The sequence below is a fragment of the Plecotus auritus genome (genome assembly GCF_963455305.1).
Source record: "Plecotus auritus genome assembly, chromosome: 11".
NCBI lineage: Eukaryota > Metazoa > Chordata > Mammalia > Chiroptera > Vespertilionidae > Plecotus > Plecotus auritus.
The window spans coordinates 10,797,156-10,822,148 of record NC_137777.1 but is presented as its reverse complement, the minus strand read 5'-3'; the positions used below and the strand labels follow the sequence as shown (position 1 = coordinate 10,822,148).

The 24,993-nt window shown below is 45.6% G+C and overlaps 1 protein-coding gene across 2 annotated transcripts in view; it reads right to left on the bottom strand.

The window, feature by feature from the left end:
• Window positions 1–24,083, bottom strand: part of SDC2 (syndecan 2) — a 102,737-nt gene extending 78,654 nt beyond the window's left edge. Inside the window, exons 1-2 of one of the 2 annotated variants that reach the window (XM_080646189.1) lie at window positions 23,908–24,083; window positions 23,166–23,592 (exon numbers count right to left, since the gene is read on the bottom strand). In XM_080646189.1, the coding sequence (XP_080502315.1) occupies window positions 23,166–23,225 (60 nt within the window). In that variant the 5' untranslated portion in view covers window positions 23,226–23,592; window positions 23,908–24,083. Of the gene's footprint in view, window positions 1–23,165; window positions 23,695–23,907 lie in introns of those variants that run through there. The other variant, XM_080646188.1, reaches the window with a different exon arrangement.
• Window positions 24,084–24,993: the final 910 nt, after the last annotated feature.

Genomic DNA, 24,993 nt, shown 5'->3' with positions numbered 1-24,993 from the left:
TGGTCCGTTATTAAGATTTATACACAGATAAAACACTACTGCTTCAAAGAAAAACCTGAATGTGCCTGGACAGTAGGTAACAGGTGGTTAGCATATAATTCCAAAATGCCTTATAAGTTTCTTCTCTTTCAGCTCAATTTTCCAAAATACACAACATATTATTTCCTAGTATTTATATCGATGTGAGAATCATGGCATCAGAAATGTGATACTCTCTGCCCGGCCCGTGTGGCTCAGGGGTTAAGAGTCGACCTAGGAACCAAGAGGTCACTGTTTCAACTCCCAGTCAGGGCACATGCCCCCGGGTGTGGGCTCGATCCCCAGTGGGGGGTGGGCAGGTGGCAGCGGATTGATGTTTCTCTCTCTCTAAAAAAATCCAACTGAACCTATTTTTTAAAAAAGAACGTGGTACTGCATAAGACAGCTCCAACCTGAAAACCAGACCTACATTTCGGTTCTGACGGCTTCTCTTTGGGTCAAGTCACTGAACTTCTCTCAGCCTCCGCCTCCCCGTCTGTGAAATGACAGGGTCTTACAAGGCACTGGCAGTTCCCAACTTCCCCAGTTTCCTTCCTAAATTATTCTCTCAAGTCCAATCTCAAAAGCTCCACCTTCTTTTAACCTCCATCTTGTTTGGACTTCTGCCCTGGGGTGTCAGAGGGGAAGAGTCTTTTGTTGAAGAGACAGCCCTGCAGCTCCCCCAGGGCCCAGGGTGACGGGAGGTCTCCCAGAGCAGGATGTGCATAATCAACCTCAGACAGCAGCTGCCGGGTTGGAGCCAGGGCTGCAAGGCCTGCCTCCGACCTCCTCGCGCTCTCCCAGTGACGCTGTCTGCACCAGCCCTGCTCCGCCTGTTTGGACCTCATGTTTTCGGCACATTGCAAACAACATCTTCTGTAGGTTCAACTCGCAGAATGCCAACGGATTCTTCTGCTTTGCTTCTCAAGCCGGCTCTCCAGAAGCAAACACTCTAAAAACATGCACAGCGTCCACAGGCATATCACATGGAAACAGCCCGGGATGGAGAAGAGGCCTCTGAGGGGCCGGGATGCAGGGCTCCTCATGAATGAGGGCATCGCTGCTCCTCTGTTCCCTCTGACAAACAGTATTTCACGAAAAAGTAAACGTGAGGAGAGCGGCAAAAAGCGCCCATTGGGAAATGGTTAAATTTATGGATCTCACGCTAATTTCTATTTCCGATCTAGTGTTTCCATGAATTTCCCAACTTCTCTCTACTTCAGCTCTGCAGCCCTCTGAAGGGAAGGCAAGCCTACCGTGTTTTTTCCTGGAGATGGAACGGGGCTAACAGCTTAACTTCATGACATGGGTTCTGTTTGTGTATTCAAGAGAGCTTTTTTCAATGCGTACTAGTACTTTTAACAGAAAAAAATTACGTCCTTACAAAGTTTTCTTGAAAGGATTCTTATATCAACTACACCTGACAAAAGGCATCTGTTCCAGGAAGTCCTCTGAGAAAAGTGAAGATGTTTTATGAGAATCACTCAGTTCCAACAACTGTTTTACAACTATTTACTAACTCGGCCAAATTAATGGCCAGCCTAAAAATATGAGAAGCTATCAATTTCTTCATATGGTTTGTTATAACACTACGTCTGAAAAACACAGTGAATTAGGATTTAAGCTTTTTTTCCACATATGAGATGTAAATTTAAGATTTTTATTTTCACCTCCCCAAATTATCCAGGGTAAAAGAAGTATTTTTTTAAAAATAAGTTGATATAATTACATGTTCTCATAAGACATCTATTTTGTTGTTGTTGTAAAGTTTCCCAGAACACAACTTCCATCCAAATCATTCTTCAAGAATAAATATTCTATTTTTATACTCCTTCTTTAATAAATATTTATCATTTTAAAACATCTTGAAAAAATTTCTCTATGGCGGAGCATTAAGAAACCAGGGAAAGTAAACTCTACCAATAAATTGTCAAACACTTTAGAATCTGAGGACCTTACAAAGAACAAGGCAGAAAGGGTAACAACATGAAATCAGCTTTACGATTTCCAAGTCCACAATCCTGGCAACTGGAAGAGCTCTTTTCACCCCAAGAAAGTACTGAGTGCCGCCTGGGTCCAGCCTCCATTCACAAGAGCCTTAAAGCAAACTCTCCTAACAAGGCTCCTGTCTCCACCAGGCCTGGTCCTCACCGGCCCCCCCGCCCCCCCTCCCCCCCCCCCCCCCCCCCCGCCAACCCCACAGAGCAGACACGAGGCTGCCAGTTCCCCCCTCCCCCCTCCGAGAGAGAGAGAGAGAGAGAGAGAGAGAGAGAGAGAGAGAGAGAGAGAGAGAGAGAGACACGCTTGACACAGGCTTTTGGTACTTCTTGCTTAAGCTCAAAGGCTCTGCAGTGAGGAAGCCTGCATGGATATCATTGAGTGTGGCATTAAAAGCATCGAAATCTTTGTAACAAATGAGCAAGACAAAGCAGACTCGCACACTTCCCGGCTGAAAACTAAGATGGACCTCCTCCACATGTTCCACTCAAACACTCTGCCAGACTTCAGATCAAAAAAAATTTACTGGATTAAAATTAACAGCTTAAGAGGTGCTCCATATTATTCCTAATTATTATTACCACTATATTACACACCAGCTGTGACCATCAAAAGCCTGTATTTCCAAATTCCCACGAACCCCCAGTTAAGACATTCTGAAAGAAGTTTCAGCTACTTACCTATAGTTAACTGCTCGCAAGGTAAGATCCCTCGGACTACACCTCAACGGAGGCAGAAGCACACAGTGTGACATCAAAATCCTGTTTCCTTTTCCTGTCATGTGTTTCATCACTCAAAATTCAAATAACCAAGAAACATTACAAACAGCAAATGAGCAGGCTCTTTACACCATTAAACTAAATATCTTAAGAGAAGTGGTTGCCATCAAGCCTACCATTTATTGTCTTCCAAGCCTCACCAGAATCAGCACTAAAATGAGAGAATTAATAGGATATATCTTTATTCTTTCGGTTATGCGTGCAGATGACAACAATAAAACATACCACTTTTTAAGGGTGCCCAGGCTCACAAATCACAGAAGTTCAAGCTGACTCGGGGGAAGCGTTGCAGCCAAGCTCCTTCATTTCACAGCCGAAGAAACTCAGGCCCAGGAATCAGCACACAGGGTGGAGGGTGTTCAGAGCTTAATGAAGGTCACCTAACCACATCCTTACTGACAGGCCTAGGCCAAGACCAGAGAGAACCTAAATGCATTCCACTCTAAGGCATCCAGTTATACACTCCACTTCAGGAGGAAGAAAGGAAAGAATAAAAACTAACAGCAGCAACCACTCTGCCCCAGCTCTTTGTTTCTCTGGGAAGTGGGCTCAATCAACTGGGGCTGGAGAGACCTCATGGTCAAGGCTCCTGATGCAGTTAATGTCTTAAATTCCTACTTTTTAATTTTCCCCATTTCCTAGCCAAAGGAATACTCTGATAACAACCAAGTTTATTTTAAAAGATCCCCTTTTCTGTGTGTGTGTGTATGCACATATACATGTATTTATGTACATAGTTATGTACAGATATTACTGCATATAGATCATATAAATGGGATACAATTGAGAATCCAGAAATAAATCTTTATGTTTATGGTCAACTGATTTTCAACACGGTGGCAAGATAATTCAATAGGGGGAAAAAACAATAGTCTTTTCAACAAAATGGGTTGGGACAACTAGATACCACATTAAAAAAAAAAAAAAAGTTGTACCCCCTACTCAACATATGCAAAAATTAATTTAAAATGAATTTTAAGCCTAAATGTAATAACTAAAAACATCAAACCCTTAGAACACATAGGAATGAAACTCTTTAACCTTCAGTTAGCGAATGGTCCCTTACATGACACCAAAAGCAACAACAAAATTAAATAGGAATTCATAAAAATTAGAATCTTTTGTGCTCCCAAGGACACTATCATGAATGAGAATGGGAAGATGACGCACAGAATGGGGGAAGATATTTGCATACCATCTATCTGATAAGGGACGTGTATCAAGAATATGTAAAGAACTCTCAAGTTCAGGAAGTCAAATAACAAAATTTTTAAATGGGCGAAGGGTTTAAATGGACAGCTCTCCAAACAGGAACAACAAATGGCTAAGGGGACACAAAATGACGTTCACATCATTAGTCATGAAGTAAATACAAAACCACAATGAGATAGAATGACTGTAATCTAAAGGACAGACAATGACAAGTGTTAACAAGAATGTGGAGAAAATGGAACCCTTGTGCCCTACTGGTGGGAATGTAAAACATTACAGCCACTTCGGGAACAGTTTGGCAGTTCCTCAAAATGTTGAGGAGAGGTGACCACATGACCCAGCAAATCCACTCCTAGGTATATAGCCACGAGAAAAGTTCGTCCATACAAAAATGTGTGCAGAATGTTCAAAGTAGCATTATTCATAGTAGCCAAAAAGGTGAACCAACCCAAATGTCCATCAACTGATGAATGGGTGAACAAAATCTGGTATATCTACACAGCGAAATATTCTTCAGCAATAAGGAGAAATGCAATGCTGATATATGTACCGTCACAGAGGAACCTTTAAAACATTATGCTAAGTGGAGAAAAAACCAGTCCCAAAACATTTTATGTGATTCTGCTTATATGAAATGTCCAGAATGGGCAAATCTATAGAAACAATCCATAAAGAAAGAAGGTGAATTAGTTACCACTAGGCCTTGGTGGGGGATGGAATGAGAAGTGACTGCTAATGGCTAGAAACTAATTTTGGGAATGATGAAAAATGTTCTAAAAGAAGACTGTGGTGACTGTCGCACAACTGTGAAAATACTAGAAACCACTGAACTGTATACCTTAAATGAGTGACTTTTTGTGGGATATGAGTTATAGCTCAAGAAAGCTGTTAAATATTATGTACATATGTACATTAACTGCAAGTATCACAAAATAAATAATACTGTTTGACTCTTGAATGGTCAAATCAACTAATATTTTTTTATGAAAAAGTAATTTCCAGGTAATGCTAGGTATGCCAGTGGTTCCCAACCTTTCTTTGGCCATGCCCCACCTAAGCATCTCTAAAATCCTGATTTTCCCCCCACCCCGCCCCCGTGACATATAATTCTTATTATTCAAAAAGTGAACTCCTATTCACGTGGAGGAAGCCTAAAAGGCCATTAATTTGGTCTAAAGCTTCCAAAGAACATGGCATCCATGAAAGAACAAAAGGACAGTTGAAGTACTGAGGAAGAAATCACTAAGAAATTATTTTTAAAAATAATAATATGACATGATATGAAAAAAATTGCAAATAAGATCTCAAAACATGTAACGGAGAACGGAAATGCATAAATATGTCACAATATACATTTATATACTATATATGAGACCCCAAGAACCGTAAGAAAAACAAAAAATTGACTGTTAATAACTCTTTCTCGAATTGACCTCTTAAAAATCAAATTGCCCCCCTGTGGGGCGGGTGCCCCATGTTGGGAACCACTGATGTAGACATTAAAATGCAGTAGGTGGAGCCAAGAATGCACATTTTTAACAAAACACACCCAAGATGACAGCACTTAGGCAGGAGATCCATCATCCTGAAGCGTCTGCTCTGGGCAGTCCTGGGCTAATGAGTGTAAGCTGGTGGGTGTGGCACGATCCCAGTTGGGCAGTATTTTTCACTTGCCTCATAGTAATTCTTGGCCTCAATTTCATAGGCCTTGGGGATAGTTTAAAATTAGAAAATGTGTGGAGAGATCGTGCTGAGTGAAGTGTTAGCCTTTGGAAGAGGTGGTCCTCAACTCCTTGGCACTCCCAGGATATAGTATTTGAGCACTGGCAGCCTCATGATCTTTTCAGAGTGCATTCACTCGCCCAGTTCTTATCAGATATACCCCATGTGCAACATGCAGAGCCTAAAATGCAGGGGGGGGAGGGGTCTGCTGGGAATTGTCAGCCACAGAACAAGGCCAGCTGGCCTTCAGACCAGTTATTTCCTGTCTCCAACAGGTGGATATTTCCCCCTCTGTGAGAACTTTACCTCCTACTCCAATCCTATTTCCCATTCTCAAAAGCAACCTCCCACCTCCTACCTGGCAGGAAGAAATCTGAGCTACCGCAGCTCCATGGAGTGGCATCTCCGGGGAAATGGTTAGTCATGAAGGATTACTGCGTTCAAGAGACAACTGTAACCAATTTACTTGGCTGACAGAGAGGAAGAGAGGAGAATAGAGCAAATGTTAAAATGTAGACTGGAATTCTTAAAACTTTATTCCAAGGTAGTAGGTAGAAAGAAGGAAAAAAATGACTTCAAAAAAAAAAAGGGGGGGGGGCACAGCCATCAAAGAACTATATAGCATGTATGGCTGCAAATGGGGAAACTGAGACACAGGAACTTGAGTAATTCACCAGAGGTCACAGCTGGATGCTGGCAGAGAAAGGCCAGCCTATCAGAACCCAAGTCTTCTGGCTACCTGTCCAGCATTCCCTTGCTTCTCCCGGATTAAAGGAGGAAACACGGAGTGTATGCTCTTGGGGCAAAAGGGAAGTGGTAGGGAATCGGTTCCTAACCTAGAGCCCTCCTGCCCATCATTTGTCTCCGTGGTGTTTTCCACAATGAGCACTTAAGCCTCACGAAGAAAGCTTTGTGCTATGACCCCTGGGGTCATGGGTGCTCATGACATGGCCTGACTGTCCTTGTCCAGACTAAGAAGAGCTACTTGGGGGGCAAAGACTTATCTCCCCCCAAATGCTTGACGGGTTAGGACAGTGGCCCCTTTCCCCCAATTCTGTCTTGGAGAGCCTCTGCTTCCCCACCTCCAAAGCCTCTTCCTTCCCCTCAAGTTCTTCCCCCTTCACGGCTCCTGGCTGTGACTTGAGCGTGCCTCATCTCCCAACGGCTCACATCAGTCAAGCTGGCTTTCCTACCTGATTGGGTACCTGTCAGGGCCCCTTGAAGTCTGAGGCAATGTCAAATTCCAGTAGTTACATAAACCCCTAAATTCGGCAAATAGAGGCCTTGCCATCAGTTTAACAGAAAGTTGGTCCAAGAATTTTGCTTCTTGGACCAACTGCTTCACCTAAAGGCAACAAAGGATGTCTCGTTTCAGACAGACCAAGCTAATCAGGAAGGAAATAAAATACATGTTAGCACCCAATACAGGAGCACCCAAATACATAAAATACATGTTAAGTTGCCCAGCATTCAACTTCAAAATACTGTAAGAACGACAGACTCTAAGGTTAGAAGGAAACATAAGAGTCAGCTAATCTCCTAGCCAGCTAATGCTTGGAATCCCCTTTATTTTTTTTTTTTTTTGTTTAAATATATTTTATTGATTTTTTTTTACAGAGAGGAAGGGAGAGGGAGAGAGAGCTAGAAACATTGATGAGAGAGAAACATCAAGCAGCTGCCTCCTGCACACCCCCTACTGGGGATGTGCCTGCAACCAAGGTACATACCCTTGACCGGAATCGAACCCGGGACCCTTGAGTCCGCAGGCCGACGCTCTATCCACTGAGCCAAACCAGTTAGGGCTGGAATCCCCTTTAAAGATCGCAAATAAATGGCCATCCAAACACACATGTGCTAAGTTCCAGGCTCAGCCCTCACTACTTCAGAAGTGGTCTGTTCCATCTCTGATGCCTTTTAGAAAGGTTTTCCTTTTATTCAAAGTATGTCTCCTTGGAAGCTCCCACCTCTTTCATTCCTAATTCTCCAAAAGAATTTAAGATCCAGGAAGACAAAGGGTCAGGTATCCGTCATCACATAAAATCTTCCTGGTGCTTGTTAGATGATGATACTTTCCAGAAAACGTTTTTATGATTGTTGTTTTAAAGTCCCAACAAAATAAAAACGGACCCTCTTGTACATCTAAAATGCTAAAAGAAAGTGGTTTTATATGAAATAAACTAAAAGGCTCTTCTGAATGAATACTAAACATATCTGCGAATAGTTTATGGTATGGAATTTGTCTGAATCTTCTGGGTTTTGTGTCTCTGCTTACACCTCAAAGCACAAAATAACAAGGGCAGCCTGGTAAAGGGTCACAAGAGTAGTTAATGCCCAAGGAGAGAAACAGCAAACACCCAGAGGCAACTCACAAATGCTCTCTTAAAATTTATTAAACCAACAATAATAGCGTTTGGGGTAAATCTTATTAACGAAATACACAGAGTTCTGTGCAAATGAAATTTTAATTCATTTATCTCAAATGTGCCTTCAATCCTCATTTTTTGTTAAAAGGGCAATAAGCACTCGGTTGAGGCTTGAGAATTGTAAGTTATTCTGAATATTACGTATTAATTTGTCGTTTAAGACTACTAGTTTCTTTTTTTAAAGCATTGCATAGTATATGCTGCTTTTAGAATGCTCTGGTCGCATATAAACATAAGTCAACCATTTATATCATTTCTTCTCAAGTCTGTGGAAGAGAGATGCAGTCCTGAAAATCACCTCCGCTCCTCTATGCAATGAGTAAGGTATAAAAATATATACTTAGAGGAAACAAACCCTTGAGAATGAGAGGGTAAACTTAAGGGCAATTCATCATTTTGTAACACTCATTATTTACTGTAATAAAGGCCTCCATGTATAACGATCTTTAGCAGTTAAAAACGCAAACAATTTCATTTAGAATATTTCATTTTCTTTTTTTTCTTTGTTATTGAATTCATTGGGGTGATACTGGTTAGCAAAATTACACACGTTTTAGGTGTGCAAGTCTATAAGATCACGTCTGCACACTGTATTTTGTGTTCACCACCCCAGGTCCAGTCTCCACCCATCACCATGTATTCCCCCAATCCCCTCCTCCACCTCCTTCCATCACCCCCCCAACACACACCACACGGTTGTCCATGTCAGTGAGTTTTTTCTCTTTTTTGCTCAATCCCTCCATCTCTCCCAGGCGCTCCGCCTCGACAGCTATTAGCCTGCTATGGATGAGTCTGTCTCTATTTCATTACTTCATTTTGGTCATTCCATTCCACATATCCTTGAGATCATATTGTACTATCTTTCTCTGACTGGCTTATTTCACTTAGCATAATGATCACCAGGTCCACCCACACTGTCCCAAAAGGTAAGAGTTCCTTCTTTTTTATAGCCGAGTAGTATTCCACTGTGTAAATGTACCACAGCTTTTTTATCCACTCATCTGCTGATGGGCACTTGAGCTGCTTCCAAATCTTGTCTATTGTAAATAACGCTGCAATGAACAAAGGGATGCATGCATTCCTTTGAATTAGTGTTTCCGGTTTAGGAAAAGCATGTACAACCCAGCCAAAGAAAAACAAGTGTATGTTTTCCTTTCTTCATATTTACCAACCATTAAATAAGACATCAAAGGTACAGTGCTACCATCTCCTATGCTTAGGAAACTCATCCAATTATATACTGATATCCGGGCCCCACAGCCAGGGGCTCTCATTAAACAGTGGTTCTCAAACTCTCGCATGCCATAGAATCACCTGGAACGCTTTCAAAACTCAAATTGCTGGGTCCCACCCCCAGAGTTTCTGATTTGGTTGGTCTGGAAGCCAATAAATCTACATTTCTAGCAAGTTTCTAGGGGAAAACACGTAAAAAAACATTTTAATAATGTGTACGAATGTCTTTAACCTGAAGTCAAAACTTCCGGGTGTGATGCAGATGCTGCTGGCCTATCCACACTTGGAGAACCACGGACCTAATCGACCTCATTTCTACGGAGAACAAACACTTCCATCTGCAAGCTGTATTCTCTCAATGCTCTGGAACAGACGCATTTAACCCTACTGCCGCCAAAATAACCAATAGTAATGTTGGGTTTTATTCTAGATATTAGAGACGTACTGATTTTAAAAGCCTCTGAATCCTAACCATGGCTCATTTTAACAGCTTGCTCCGAATAGCTTCTTCCCACTCTACTGCAGGGACAGATATGTGTTGAGTGGAAGTTTCTAAAGGGCCAGCATTTTAACGATGCTCTCTGGTAGAGCAATTTCCAAAGGCTTTGAGAACTCCAGAATTCCTAAATGAGATGGTTTTGTCTTCCCCCCTGAGTCAATTAAAGATATCCCCTTTTATTCAAGGGAGGGAAATGGTGTTTCCGAGCTGAGTGAGGGCAAACATGCTCCCAAATTAGATACCTGGACAAAGTAAGCTCTGAGGAGATTAGGTAACGGGCGGCCGCTTTTTCACTGAAGCCAAGAACTAAAGACCACTCTGATGCCTTATTCACAGGACAGCCCTAAAGCGCCCTCTCTTCCTTACTTCAACCGGAAACCGGACAGTTCACGGAATTAATTCAACTTGAGCCAGGTCCAAGGAGCTGAACTGCAGAGCAGTTACACGAGGTCCGTCATTAACACGCAGGTGCAGCGCCTATACACGATCAGTAAGTTCAGAAAAGTCCCAGGATACATTTCCAATCAGTGAAACACCCCATCTCTGTTCAAAGCATGAACTCGGGCAAATCTAATAAGCTGACCAAACATGCTTTCCCGCAACGAGACCACGAAGACATGCATCCTTTATTCCTCTAAGGACCGTTTTCCTTCAGAAAGGGAAACGTTTCGGTATTTCTTAAAGACATCCTCAGATAAAAAAACGTACTGTACGCATATGCACAGAACCTCTTGTCTGAAGAGCTCTCAGCTGTACCGTTTGTCAAGTGAGCTCTCAAGTCATGTCAACATGATTATCAGGAGTGGGAGGCAGCAGAAAAAGATGTTGAGGAGAAGCGTAGAAAAGGGAGAAGCTGGAAGGGAGCACGCGTTTCCGAATCCGGCCCCGTGTGGAGTGGGACGGCAGCAGCTCGGTCCTGTGAAGCCACGGGGCTTCGTCACAAGCGGGAGAGAACATGGTGTGAGGTGACAAAATCTTACCTGCTTCATTTCCCTCGGAGCTGGAAGAGACCGAGAGAGGTATCTGGAGCCGTGATGTGCAAACCTTCCGGAAGTCAGAACACAGGGAGCTTTTACCAACAGCAGGGCCCCAGCTCTGATGCACGGTAATTGGAGCCGCGCGGGGCCAGGCACACAGCGCTCTCAGAAGCGTCCCAGGTGACTTTAATGTGCAGAAAGGACTGAGAATCACCGGCTTTAGAATGTGCCCTTCACTCTCCAGGTGAGAACTAAGACCTAGAGCGGTTTCCGTGCCTCCTCTTTTCACCGAAACACGGCAGCCACACAGGAAGAAGAGAAAAAAAGGAAACATTTCCACCTCTCCTGTCTTTCCCATGGGGTCAGTGGCACCATCGTTCTCCGGTCTCAAGTTTAAAACCTCAAAAGAGGATCCTGCCTTCTTTGATCAGCACATCTACTGAGCCGGCCACTTCCAGGAGCCTCAGCACGGAGGCTGGTGCTGACTCTAAATCTTTTTTCTAACACAGTATTCTTATAGTATGTAGTATATATGGGTCAGTGCTCTGGAATTTTGGACATGGTACCTGTTCTCAGGGAAGGGCGTTCCCCATTATTAAGCAAAAAACGGGGACTTAGGGCTCAGGAAACTCTAAGTGAGAAACACCGGGCCTCTTCCCAACGCTTGGCGTGCAGGAACTCAGCCATCCTCACAGCCTCTCTGTTGTGACCGCCCCTTTCTACAGCTGAGAAGACTGAGGCCTAGAGAGACTGAGCAACCTGCCCAGAGTCAGACCAACACGGCAGAGCTGGGATTTGAAAAGATTTCCAGCCGAAACCGGTTTGGCTCAGTGGATAGAGCAGGGGTGGGCAAACTTTTTGACTCGAGGGCCACAATGGGTTCTTAAACTGGACCGGAGGGCCGGAACAAAAGCATGGATGGAGTGTTTGTGTGAACTAATATAAATTCAAAGTAAAGGAGCAGAGTGGAGAGCAAGAGAACCCTCCGCTCTTTTGGCTCCGCGGGCCGGATAGAACAGCCGGACGGGCCGGATCCGGCCCGCGGGCCGTAGTTTGCCCACGGCTGGGATAGAGTGTCGGCCAGCGGACTGAAGGGTCCCAGGTTCAATTCCGGTCAAGGGCATGTACCTTGGTTGCGGGCACATCCCCAGTAGGGGGTGTGCAGGAGGCAGCTGATCGATGTTTCTCTCTCATCGATGTTTCTAACTCTCTATCCCTCTCCCTTCCTCTCTGTAAAAAATCAATAAAATATATTAAAAAAAAAAAAAAAAAGATTTCCATTCATTCCACTCCTTAGTTCTCCCATTCCAGACTGAAGCTTGAGGAGAGGAGCCATTAAAACACTACGCTAACCGTTGTGAAGACGTCAGAATACGGTGACCTATGGGCCAACCAAAGCAAACGAAGGGTGGAACATTTCGCTCTTTGGGGCTGCACCCACACACGTATAAAAAGTGGTGATACATGTAAACACTTTCACTGCTTTCTCGGAAGATGACGTTATCATGTCAGGATCAGGTAAAGCGAGAAAAACTGCGGATCCAACTTGTGCTGGGCCACATGACACGCAGCCTTGTCGGGTGGTACAGCCTGGCAGGGTGACACAATGTGAGACAAGGGGTGGAAAGGGCCCACCGTAGTTCTAAGTGGATCCGTGTAGTAAGTTTTAATGTGACTGTCTTTCAATAAATTCATTTCTCCAAAACTCATCCCCAACGCTCATTTTTCTGATCAACTATGACTCAGATATCTTTGTTACTATGCTTAGATTTACAGAAGCGGTATTCAGGGAAAATAAATGTTGGGAGAAAAGATGAACCTACACCCAATATTACAATGGAGTGAAAAAGTGCTTTTTCAAAAACAGTTGAGCCATTAGTGCCTCGGGCTCTCTTTCCCTGGAAAGCACTGTCACATTTTAAGTATAAAAATCCAAGGAATGGCCTGGCCTGTGTGCTCAGTGGTTAGAGCGTGGGCCCACAAACCAAAGGGTCATGGGTTCAATTCCATCAAGGGCACAGGTACCAGGCACAGGTCCAGGGGTGTGTGCCGGAGGCAACCCATCAATGTACCTCTGTCACATTGATGTTTTTCCCTCCTCCTCCCCGCTTCCCACTCCATCCATCCCTTTACTCTCTCCAACAAGCAATGAAAAAAAAACATCCTCCGGTGAGGATTTTTAAAGGAATAAACATCCAAGAAATCCTCTTCTTCTTCCCTTGACCTACAATAGCAGCCATTTCCCTCATTAAATTCACATTTCATTCACAAGGATTTTGCTTCTAGTTTTGATTCTTATCTCCAGGAAGATTTGATCTTCTTTTCTGCCCACAAGTCTCCAGAATCTTCCACAAATCAACTTCACTTCAGTCCCTGACCTCTCCGGGTCATCCAACTCCTATTATCCTCATTCTCCTCCCCTAATTAGCCAAATGGTTTGCAGACAAATAAAGTTGTTAGTGGCGCATAATGCAGAGTATATATAACACATAGTGCATGCTCCATTTGGTATTTCACTTATTCGTGAAACATGTGCCCAGAGTAAGTTTATCTGGTGCCAATCATTAACGTGGGGAATGGAAAAGAAGGAGCCAGAAGGGACTGTTACCTGGTAAGAAAAAAATACTAATAAGTCAGATGGCCTAGGCCCAGTTTAAAACTCTACCATTAACGATGTGATCTTGGACAAATTAATTAAACCTCTTTAGATAATTTTCCTTTTAAAAGTCAATTCCAGCTCACTAACCTATCATTACATATTGAAAAACCAGAATCCAAAAGAATGTAATGAGACTCAATCCAACACTTTTATACCTCTTTCATTCACCAGCTAAGAGTATTTGATCTTCACACATAATATAAGTCCAGCTCTCACCTTTAAGAGCCCAGAGTGTCTAGAGTATGAAGAATTAGACTGGTGAAATGTAAGGTTTCTTTTTCCCCCTGATAGAAACATCACCAGATTACTCAGGTTCTAAAAAATTTCTTGCTCACTGTATCTTTTGTACATCTTAACACTCAGAAAGTTTTCCCTTGGACAGCAGGTGGAGAAAAGTGTCTTCAAGTCATCGATAGAATTCTGATTTTTCTCCAACACACTTTGCCACTCCAGGGAAGGTATGTTTGTGTTTTTCTGTCAAGCAGAGACTTCTCTTCTACAGGGAGTTCTTCTCCTTCTCAATTATAGTTCTTTGGCAGTTTTGATTGCTAGATATGTTTAACTAGATAAAAACGAACTGATGCGTATTTTATATAATGTATATATTAACTATGGGCCCAACCCATCTTCAACTACCTAAATAATCAAAAGGTAGGTAACAGTTGCCTAAAGGTAGGTATCCTATATAATAAAAGGGTAATATGCAAATAGACCGAACGGCAGAACGACCGGTCGCTATGACACGCATGGACCACCAGGGGCAAACACTCAACACAGGAGCTGCCCCCTGGTGGTCAGTGCGCCGCTCAGCCACAAACCAGATTGACGGCTGGCAAGTGCAGTGGCAGTGGCGGGAGCCTCTCCCGCCTCCATGGCAGCTCTAAGGATGTCCGACTGACAGCTTAGGCCCACTCCCCCCTGGGCCTAAGCCATCAGTCCAACATCCCCTGAGGGCTCCCAGACTGCTAAAGGGCACACAGGCCAGGCTGAGGGACCACCACCCCCTCCCCCGAGTGCACAAATGTCATGCATTGGGCCTCTAGTCATGTCATAAATTCTTTTTAACTTACAAGACCAACAAAGAGTTTTGCCCTTGGTGTGTAGTAATATGAGTTCACTATTAACTGACTGATTTAGCAAACATAAAACTTAATTAATTAATTAATCAAGACAAAAATATAATCAAATAATATCCTATATAATAAAAGCCCAACGACTGAATGGAGGAACGACCAGAATGACCGGTCGACCAGTTGCTATGGCGCACACTGACCACCAGGGGGCAGACACTCAATGCAGGAGCCTGCCCCCTGGTGGTCAGTGCGCTCCCACAGTTGGAGCACTGCTCGGCTGACCAGGATGAGCATTGCTCTCACAGCGGGAGCAGCTGCTCAGAGGGGGGTCCACAACCGCTCGGCTGACTGGTAAGAGTGGCATTCCCACAGTGGGCCGATCCCCGCAGGCCACGCCTCCCACCAGTGCACGAATCCCATGCACCAGGCCTCTAGTTATCAAATAAAATACCACTTTTAGCTAAATGAGTTCAGAAGTGGAACATAAAGGTAATACTTTAATTCATTAGTAAACTTAACAGATAAATCAGTGCTTACAACGTAAGATTTCAATGTGACCTTCTTTCAGAATTGTACAATTATAATCCCAAGTATTACATTATACTATCAAGTCTTAACTACATTTCCAACTTGTATACAAGTCGATTCTGAGCTATAGCTGAGTGTGAGCTAGCTCCCTTAAGCTGTGAATAACTGCATTGCTTTTCTGATGTTGATATATGGATGATGGGGAAAGAAAAAGGATAGTTTAGCATCGCACTTTTGCCTGGTAAAAAATAAATTAGTCATAAATTTGTGAAAATACATGTCCTTTAGTGTCAAGGGTCAGAATGCAAGTGAAAAACGAGAAACATATGCATGCATATTTATGCATATATAAAATATTCCATGATCACATAATGTAAAGCTAGAAAAAAAGAGAAACAAATGCATTTTAAAAACCTATTATAGGCCAGGTTTGTGTTAGAAGTTCTTAATCATTACTGAGGCTCATCTCCAAAATATCCAAGAATCAAATTATTATAATCCCATTTAAAACTGAAAAGAAAAAAAAAAGCTCAGAGATTTTAAGAAACTTCCCCACAGTCTCATGGTTTTTAGGGGGTAATACCACCAGAAACAGAACCCCGATACACCTGATTTCCAAACCTTCAAAATTACCTTCTGCATTATCTTAATTTGGGAGAACACAGCTGAACCTTGGCAATGCTAGACCTACAACTTCACGTGCATTAAAATCTATATATGTTATGATCCATACTTTATTGCACATCACCCACCTGTCACCCCTGTAACTAGAGATGGTTGCCTAGCAACTCAGTAAACAGTGTCCTTCTGGTTCCTAAACATGTCAAGTGAATTGAACTATCAGCACAGATGTACTCACCATAATTTAACCAGAAATTAGAGACCCTTACATGAACATCTTTATGCTTTCTGCATCTGTTGAGATGATCAGAGTGTTGTCTCCCTTAAACTTAATAACTGCCTTGCTTTTCTGATATTGAAGCAATCCTTGAAAAACCCTACTTTGACTCATCATTATTCTCTTAACAAGCTGCTGTATTCAGTTTCATGAATATTCTATTTAAAATCTTGGCATCTATGATCACAAGTGAAACTGGCCAGCAGATTTGTTTTCTTATGCTCTCCTTGTCTGGTGTAATGCTAACCTCATAAAATGAAAAAGAATAGCCTTCTGTCATTCTCTAAACTCTCGGACAACAATTACTATTTGTTCTGAAGGATCAGCAGGACTTACTTGTAAAACCATCTAGGTCTGGTGCCATTTTTCTAATTGAAAAAAAATGTTTTGAGATAATTGTAGGTTCCCATAAAGTTGTAAGAAATACGCAGAGAGAGCTCTTGTACCCTTTACCCAGTTTCCACCAGTGGTAACATGTCTCAAAACTACAGTAAATCTATCACAACAAGAATACTGACATCGATACAGCACACCAATCTTACTCAGATTTCCCCAGTTTATACTCATTTGTTTGTGTGTATGTGTGCCTGTATTTACTGTGATACAATTTTATCACATGCTCAGGTTTGTGTATACATATGTGTATACATAATGTATTTAATATAACCAAAGTTTTATTTTACATAGTTTCATATCCAACTTTTTGTCCACTGCAGTTTCCAAATTATAAACACTCTTCAAATACATTTTTAATGGCTATATCATATTATAGTATAAATTACAATCTTTTATTTAACCATTCCTTTATTGTACACTCAGGCTGCTTCCAGTTTTTAACTACTTATAAGTAAGGCTTCAATAAACACATTTACCCAGTTATGATTATTTCCTTTGGATAGATTTGTAGAGGTAACATTACTGGAAAAGATGGACTTTTCACATCTTAACACTTACAGATTCATCCAGTCCCCGTAAGGAGTCTTTCATGGGCCAGAAATAATCAATGGCATATTCTCGCACATTGCCCACTTTTAGACAAAAGCTGAGTACAAGCATATATATCCCCAATATCTCCACAGAGAACTAAGCCACCCCAAGTCAGGGAAGGAAGCCCCAGTAAGAAAAGGCAGGCCATCCTCTGGGCGGGAGCTTATCAGAGGAGCCCATTTCCTGTGCCAAGCCCCCACTCTTCAGGGAATCAGAAAACAGGGAATGGGAATAACAGTAACAAACAGGTAACTCCGAGCACGACGATGCCACTGTGTTAAAAGCGCCTGCCTCCTTTGTCTCACGTAATCCTAAAGACCTATTCACAATTCTGCTTCAACAGTGTTTCTTCTTTCCTGCTCACAGGCAGGCACCCCTCTGGCCTTGTTGCTAAAGCTCATGCTGCCCTAGAAACAGACTTGTCAGAACCCAGTGAAGATTTTTAATAGGAAGATCCAAGGCTCAAATTGCTAAAAGGAGGAATTTCATGCATGGCTACCCTTTAAAAAAAAGTACTCCCTTTCGAGGTCCCCAGCTTCCCAACACTCCATCACCAGCCTTTCCCCCTCATTCTAGATCAGCGGTCGCCAACCGGTGGTCCGCAGACCGCTGGCGGTCCGTGAGGTCCGACAGGCTGGCGGCCGCCGCTCTAGACGACCCGCAGCACTCTGGCACGCGGCGCACACTGAACTCCCCCCTTCCTGCTCGCTGGAATCTCAATCCAGCCCGGGAAAACAGGAGGAAGCACAAACGTACACTGATGATGTGCGGGACTTGACATCAATGACTTGTTTAGTCTTCAGGCCAACACTGCAACGTACATGAAACTGAGGTCTGGAGAATCGAAACGGTCAGACTAGCCCAGGTCCACCCCGGGTGCTGGACTCAGCTGACCACCAACCACCCTACCCAGAGCAGCCAGAGGGAAGCAAGCTCCAGCGGGACCACCCAACCCCGCCTGCCCTGGCCACAGGCGCCTGCGCGTCAACAGCAGCATCCTCTTAAACAGGTGTGTTCGCTGCTGGGGCCAAAGGTGTGGAGACAGGGCCTCCCCTCAGGTGGCACTAACCCAGGGGTGGGCAAACTTTTTGACTTGAGGGCCACAATGGGTTCTTAAACTGGACCAGAGGGCCGGAACAAAAGCATGGATGGAGTGTTTGTGTGAACGAATATAAATTCAAAGTAAAGGAGCGGAGGGGAGAGCAAGAGAACCGGATAGAACAGCCGGATCCGGCCCGCGGGCCGTAGTTTGCCCACGGCTGCTAACCTCTCTAGAACACCAGAGGTCTCAGAGGCCTCGGGAACATCTTAGGCGGCCCGCTGGTTTCACAGTCAAGAAAGCAGATGCCGAGAAAGAAGACGAAAAAGGAAAATAACTCGTAGTGCCTCTGTGCCTTCAGCACCAAGCCCATTGCTCCCTCCGCCTCTGCTCACAGCGGTCGTGTCAGTAAGGCATTGTTAGGTACAATTTATACGCACGCGTGTGTGTGGTTTCTAAGTGACTCAGACTCTAGTGACAAAACTGAGGAAGTGCCCGGAACCCAGGCTTGTCCACCTCCCCTGCCCAACCCCTTTGCACTCTACCCTAGTCCCCTGGGTCACTGAGCTACTTGCCGCTGGAAGCCCTGGGGCCAAAACAAAACAGCTTGGAGTCAGGGGTAAAATGTGTAACCCAGAGCAGTGCTTCCCACATGTGGCTGATTCAGGAGACTCATCTGAGATGCTTCATAAAAATACAGACCGCTGCCCCCTTCCAGGATTCTAATGGTGTTGGTCTGAGAGGAGGCCCTGAGATCCGTATTTTTACATACCTTCACAGTGATTCTGACCATCAGTCTGCCTGTTTACGGCAAGATGAAAGCAAGGGCCGGATCGTTCATGTTAAGCTGTGTGGAACTTGGATTTGAAGCAACAGCATTTAAAAGGAGAACGAGTGAAGAGGGCGTGTCCCGGGAGCATTTACGACAGTGGGGCTGATAGGCCAAGGCCCAGAAACATGACGGAGAGTGATCTCGGGGGTATAAGTCAGAAGGAGCGTATTATGGAGCATCTTCTAAATCTGGCAGAGATCTTTGGACCCCACACCACGATAACAAGGGAACACGGAGTTTATGGAGCATGGGTAACACGATCAAAGTGATACAGAATAAATCAAACAGCAGATGAGCATCTGGGCCAGGAAGGGCAACCACAAGGCTGTTGACATGAAGGCAGGAGCTGGTAAGGCCCCAAGGGAGGGAAAACTATCCAGAGCACTAAAAGGAGAACTCCCAAAAGACAGAGGGGTTCGCCTGGGCTGCTTACTACTTTATCCAGAGCGCCCAGTGGGGGCTGGATAAATATCTGTGGGATAAACAACATGCAGGTGGACTCAGAGGCCAACCGGCCGTGGAAGTCAACAAAGATAAATGAGTCAAGGACACCTTCAAGATTAAAATCCAAAAGACTACAATTAAAGCGATGGCTCAGGCACAGAGGACAAGAGAAGCTTGTTTTCAGCAAAGGCTCTTCTTCATTATTTCTTGCTTTTATTTAGTAAACTTTATTTTGGCTTCTGGTCCAGGAAAGAATTGGGTGATTTCGAGGCGTTACAGTGTACTGTCGCCAGGGGCATGAATGGCGAGTCTTCTGTTTGGGGGAAGAAGAAAACGATGGGTGAGATCTTTCAGTTTGATTTTAGGAAACAAAGGAGGGCCACCCTCATGAGGATCTAAACTCAGATGACATTCCTCACGTGACCTATTGGATCACTGCCAGCTGGCATGCCAACAGCACGGTGGCTTGACCAGACTCCCTACACGCCTTCCTGACAAAGGTGGCCCAGCTCTATGTGGCCGGGTCAGCCTCAGGGGCCTTGCCAACCTCAGGAGACCCCAGGCCACCTAGAACTGGCCAGTCAGGTCTCTGGGGGATTCTGAAGACTTGAGAACTAGTTCTACCTTGAAAAAAAAAAAAAAATCTAGAGGATTCTCTGAAATCCTTTCCAAACTAATGATTATTCAAGGCACCATTCGAGTAATCGTGTTACACAGTCCTTCGAAAGGTGAGCCCCATCAAAACGAGGTGTCCCAGGTTCCAGAAGTAAGGGTTGGAGGGCACACTCACATTCCTCCTAGGGCACCCATCTTTTGCAAGCCTGATCTTACAAAACCTTCCCTTCTTAAATGACATCTACCTACTGCTCATGTCCAACTCCCAGAGAAAGGGCCCTTGTTTCTATAAAATTCTCCAGCAAAAGTAATTTGTTTCATTACTCCAACAGCCAAGGCATATGTTTTTAAAGCACCGCAAAAGGTTATATTGTTCCAATTTTATTTTCCCTCCTCATGCAACCTTTCCAAAGGCTGCCTTTCATAACACACTGAGAGGTAATGCATGGGTCTGAATGACTTGACAGTTTCTTTTCATTTACACACACCTAAGTATGTGTATAAAAACCCCACGAGTTCAAAACACTTCCTTTTTTAAAACATATTTCCAGTTCAAATTATGCATTTATAACAGTCTGCAATATATTACTTCTAAAGCTAAACAGTCATGTGAAAAAAAAAAAATGAACAGAGGAACAGCAACATATCACTACCGCCACACTCAGCCAGCCTTTCCCCTCGCGCATGGCGTTCCGCAGTGAGTCCTAACCTGCCAGGGGCAAGTAGGAATGCATCAGCACCAACAGGCTGTCCCTGCTGTCGCCAGCAACCACACGGGCCACCGAGGTTCCTTTTCACAGACAGCTTTGAGCCTTGGTTCCTGAGAATCTTTTTTTTTTTTTACCCTGGGGCTTAGTTGAAACTAAAGAATGCACTAACTGCAGACATTTTTCCTTTCTTCCTTTTAAAGAGAGGTTTTAAGCTCAGAAGATCACTGCGTCTAACTCCGAGGAAACAGCAGTTTTCAAGTGGAAATGGGAAGTACCGGAAAGAGTGTGCTATAGAATGGCTGAATGTTTAAAAATTAAATCTTTCAACGTCGCATGCGTTTCGGTGGAGGGACGTGAAACAAACAGACTGAAGAGTCGTGTAAGTGGACCATGTGGAAAAACAGCTTCCATCGAGGGCTGCTTAACCGACACGCTGCTAACAGTCTCCAAGTTCACGTTTTAAAAATACCTAAGCACGCTCTTGGATGATCTTCCAGTTACGGCAAACAGTAACCACCACAGCAGCTCACTCAGAAAGCACACAGTTCTGGTGGGAAATCAGAACCCCAAAACGGAGTTTGGGGGAGAGGTGCCACTGGGGAGAGGACATCAACATGCTGCACTACTGTCCGATTTATGCTCAAACCCAGAGAGGCAGCAGATAGAGACATTCTTTTTCTAGAATCCCCAAATAGTAACATTCCTTGTAAACCCAGTAAAAAAAAAAAAAAAGACTTCCTCAACCCTGTACGGCTCTTGGGCAGGCTTCTCTTGAAAACCTTTAAATGGAGTTCTCCCTTTGCCCTGTTTTGCAACAAGATGAGCCCTAGTGTTTTTCTGAAATAAACAGAGAACCTCTCCCCCTTTTTTTGTGCACAACAAGCCAAAGTTCATCGCTGGCTGGGAGACTACCAACCCCAATGAATTAAAGCGCATTTGCCAAAGAGAAATAATGCGGATGAGGCTCGGAGGTTAGTATTGGGGTTCTGCGCACCTAAATACTCAACTACTCTGTGCAGTGCCCAATTCTACCTGCTCTCCCATCCCCTGGAACCTTTGGGGACCTGCGAACCCACACAGAGGCTCCCGCACTGATGAAAAAATGTCCATCGGCTGCTCAGTGCCAAAGAGGTTTCCCAATCCTAAATTGCCTCAACTCAAAAAAGGGAGAAAGGGGAAGTTACACTCCACAGGGGAAGGGGAAAATAGCACCGATCCCCCTAAAGATGGCATTACTTATTAGAAGAGACACCTCCGTTCATTAGAAATAGGCACGGTATTAGCTGGCAAAGGGAGGGGACGTGGGGAACTAAAAGCAACAGAAACAGCTGTGCTGCTGAACCGAGACCCCAGTCGGCGCTGAAGCTGCAAATGTAATGGGGTGCTTGGGCTTCCACCTAGCCCGACAAAGCTCGAGGCGCCCAGGTAGGGGCCGCCACGCACCAGGTAAAGCCCAGGAGACAGTTCCCATTAGAGGGCGCTCGTAGGGCGACGCAGGGAAACAAGCTCCAGCCACGGAAACCCACCCAAAGGAGAAACCAAGTGCCCACAGCCGGAAACCAAGTGCCCACTGCCTGCCCGGGCTGGAGAGGAGTCGTCCGGGCCTCGGGTGCACCCCTCGCCAGGGCCCGCGAGGGCGAGCGCGGCGGGCTGGAAGCCTCGGAGACCCGAGCCGCCTGGAGACCCGAGGCGAGCGGTGTCACTCGCATCCCACCTCGCCCAGCACGCTGCACTCGAGTGCAGTCAATGTTAACATGTCCTCCCGTCCCCAAGAGCTAGCGGGCCGCCTCGGTTCTTCAAGGAGGAGGGGGTCGCGGCAGGACGGGATCGCAGCGGCCGGCGCCCCAGCATTTCCCTGCCGTTTGGCGAACCCCCTCAGGACCGCAGGCTGTGCCTCCGCGGGCAGCATTTCCACGTCGCGTCTGCCCCCTCGCCCCAGCCACGGAGATCAAACAAAAGAACTTTTGCAAACTTTCCTCTCCCAACACACGCGGCTTGCTTAAATCAGGGCCCTCTCTCCTCGGAACTTGTATTCAACCGAGTAGGAAAGCCGGCGTGGGGAGATGGTGTGCAGAGGAGGGGACCTCAAAGTTTCTCGGGAACCCCTCGGTTTCGAGGAGCGCGAGGAGGGGGCCGGTTCCCTTGCAAGCCTTATCTGGGTTCCCGTCTCCCAGCCTTTCCCCTAGGTCCTTCCCGGGGGACACAGCAAGACCCTCTGAAGGCGAAGAAGTTGGTAGTGACTTCAGGGGCCTCTGCGGTTTGCAAAACGGCGATTCTCTCGCCCTCATCCCCGGGGACCGCGGGGCAACTCCAGCGCGCGGCGCCTCTGCGGGAAGGGAATGAGAGGGGTGGGGAGCGAACGCGTCCATTCCAGCAGCCCCCCGGGGGCCGAGCGCCGAGTCTGGGGGTGTGGAAGTGAGAACCCCCAGGGGGTGCTCCCAGATCCCCGCGGGCGCTGCGGACTCCTCCCCGCTTGAGCACCCCGAAACGGCGCGCGCGACCCCGCCGGGTCCACTCACCGACTCCGCCGACACGCAGGCCACCAAGCCCAAGGTGAGCAGGATCCAAGCGCGCCACATATTCCCCGAGGACCGGCTGGGAGCCGCCGCTGGCAACCCGAGCGCAACGAAGCCTCTTGCCCAGCACCGGGCGCAGCCCGCCAACAGGGATCCGAGCAAAGCAGCTGCAGCGACCGCCGCTCGGACTCGGGGGGGTCCGGCTCCGGCTCGGGAGCTCCGGCTCGGGGCGCTCTCCGCCTCCTCCTGCGTCCTCTCCCCAGTCCTCCGCTGTGCCCGGGGACGCGCCGCCTTCTCACTTGTTGGTTTCTGCGCTCCCGACGCCGCCGAGCTGCTGCTCTGGGGAGGCTGCTCTCCGGAGCTCTTCTTGCCCTGCGGTTATTTTACTCCCCCGCGGGCTCCTTCTCCGCGTCGCGGCTCAGCTTCTTTTCTGGGGGAATCAATTAGGAAGGCTTGGAATGTAGCTGCAGCTGAAGTTTGGGGGCAGCGCGGCGGGGGTGTGCTCCGCGCGGCTGGAGCTCCCCGAGTATCTGGAGGGGAGCGCGGCGGAGCGCGGAGAGTGGCTCGGCGGCTGCGCCCCTCCTCCACGCGCGCCGCCTCCCTCCGGGGTCCTCCTCCTCCCGTCCTCCGCTCCCGCTCCCTCCCTCTCTCCCCCTCCCCGAGCTGGCTGCTCCAGGCTCTCCGGGCGTCTGGGAGAGAGGAGGCGGCAATGTGACTCCCAGCTAAACCCTGGAGAAATTCCTACGGGATTACGCCCCGATTGGCAGCCCGGAGGACCAGTGGGCGGCTCGGCGCTTCGGCTCTCCAGGTCGGCTCATCCGCAATCTGTACTCAGTGGCTCCTTCATTTTCTCCTCCCTTTTCCTCTTCTCTCCCCGCTTCTCCTCTCTCCATCTCCACGCTTTTTGCTCTGTGCTTCTCTATTTCGTTTTCGCTTCACTTTCATTTTTCTGGAGAAAGATCGATGAGGCAATGAGAGACCTATTTAGCCTGCGAGAATTAGACCAGTAGAAAAGAACTGCTGTGAGAGTTGGAAAAGCACACAAAGTTTACAGATGCCTTCAAGCAGTGGGAAATGTTCATAAATCTCCAAGTCATGAAAACTGTATTTTTAAAGAGAAGACAATACAGGTAACGTGTATTAAGAGAATTCCCCACCCCAGTCCCCCACCGCCTCCCCATAAAAAAGAGAAGTAGAGGAAGACTCCTATAAACCCAAACTGCAACACTTTCAAAGCTCATAATGTCATTAAGAGCTTAAATACCATTTCTGCCTCACACACAGTTTAAGCCCTAAGGCGTTTTATAGACTTCACTTCAGCACAGAGGTCTTAATATTTGGAAGCTACAAATAGGGTAATTTGGTGGAAAATTGGATGGAGACCCTGAATAATAACAGATTTAAGAAAACTTCAAAGAAAAGAGGGATATAGTAATTTCTAGTTTGAAGAAAATAATGAGCATGTATTTCCCAAATGAAAGTAATTGATCTGAAATATTTTGTTGTTTGTGGGTTTTTTTTTCAATTCCATGTCTGGGGTATATTACAGGACATGGCAAATGCATAGCCCCTTCCAGTTCTACTTTTCTGACTTATGGAGTAATGAATAATGAAGCCATTCTGCTTCTAGCCATCTTGTCCACCACTGTTTTCTCATTCTTGGTACATAAGACACACAATAAATATTTATTGAATAAATTTTGTTCTAAAACTAAATCAATACTGCATAAGAGTTGTGATCCTTTAAGATACGTAGATCCCATATAATAAAAGCCTAATATGCAAATCGACCAAATGGCAGAACAACCAGTGGAACGACCAGTTGCTATGA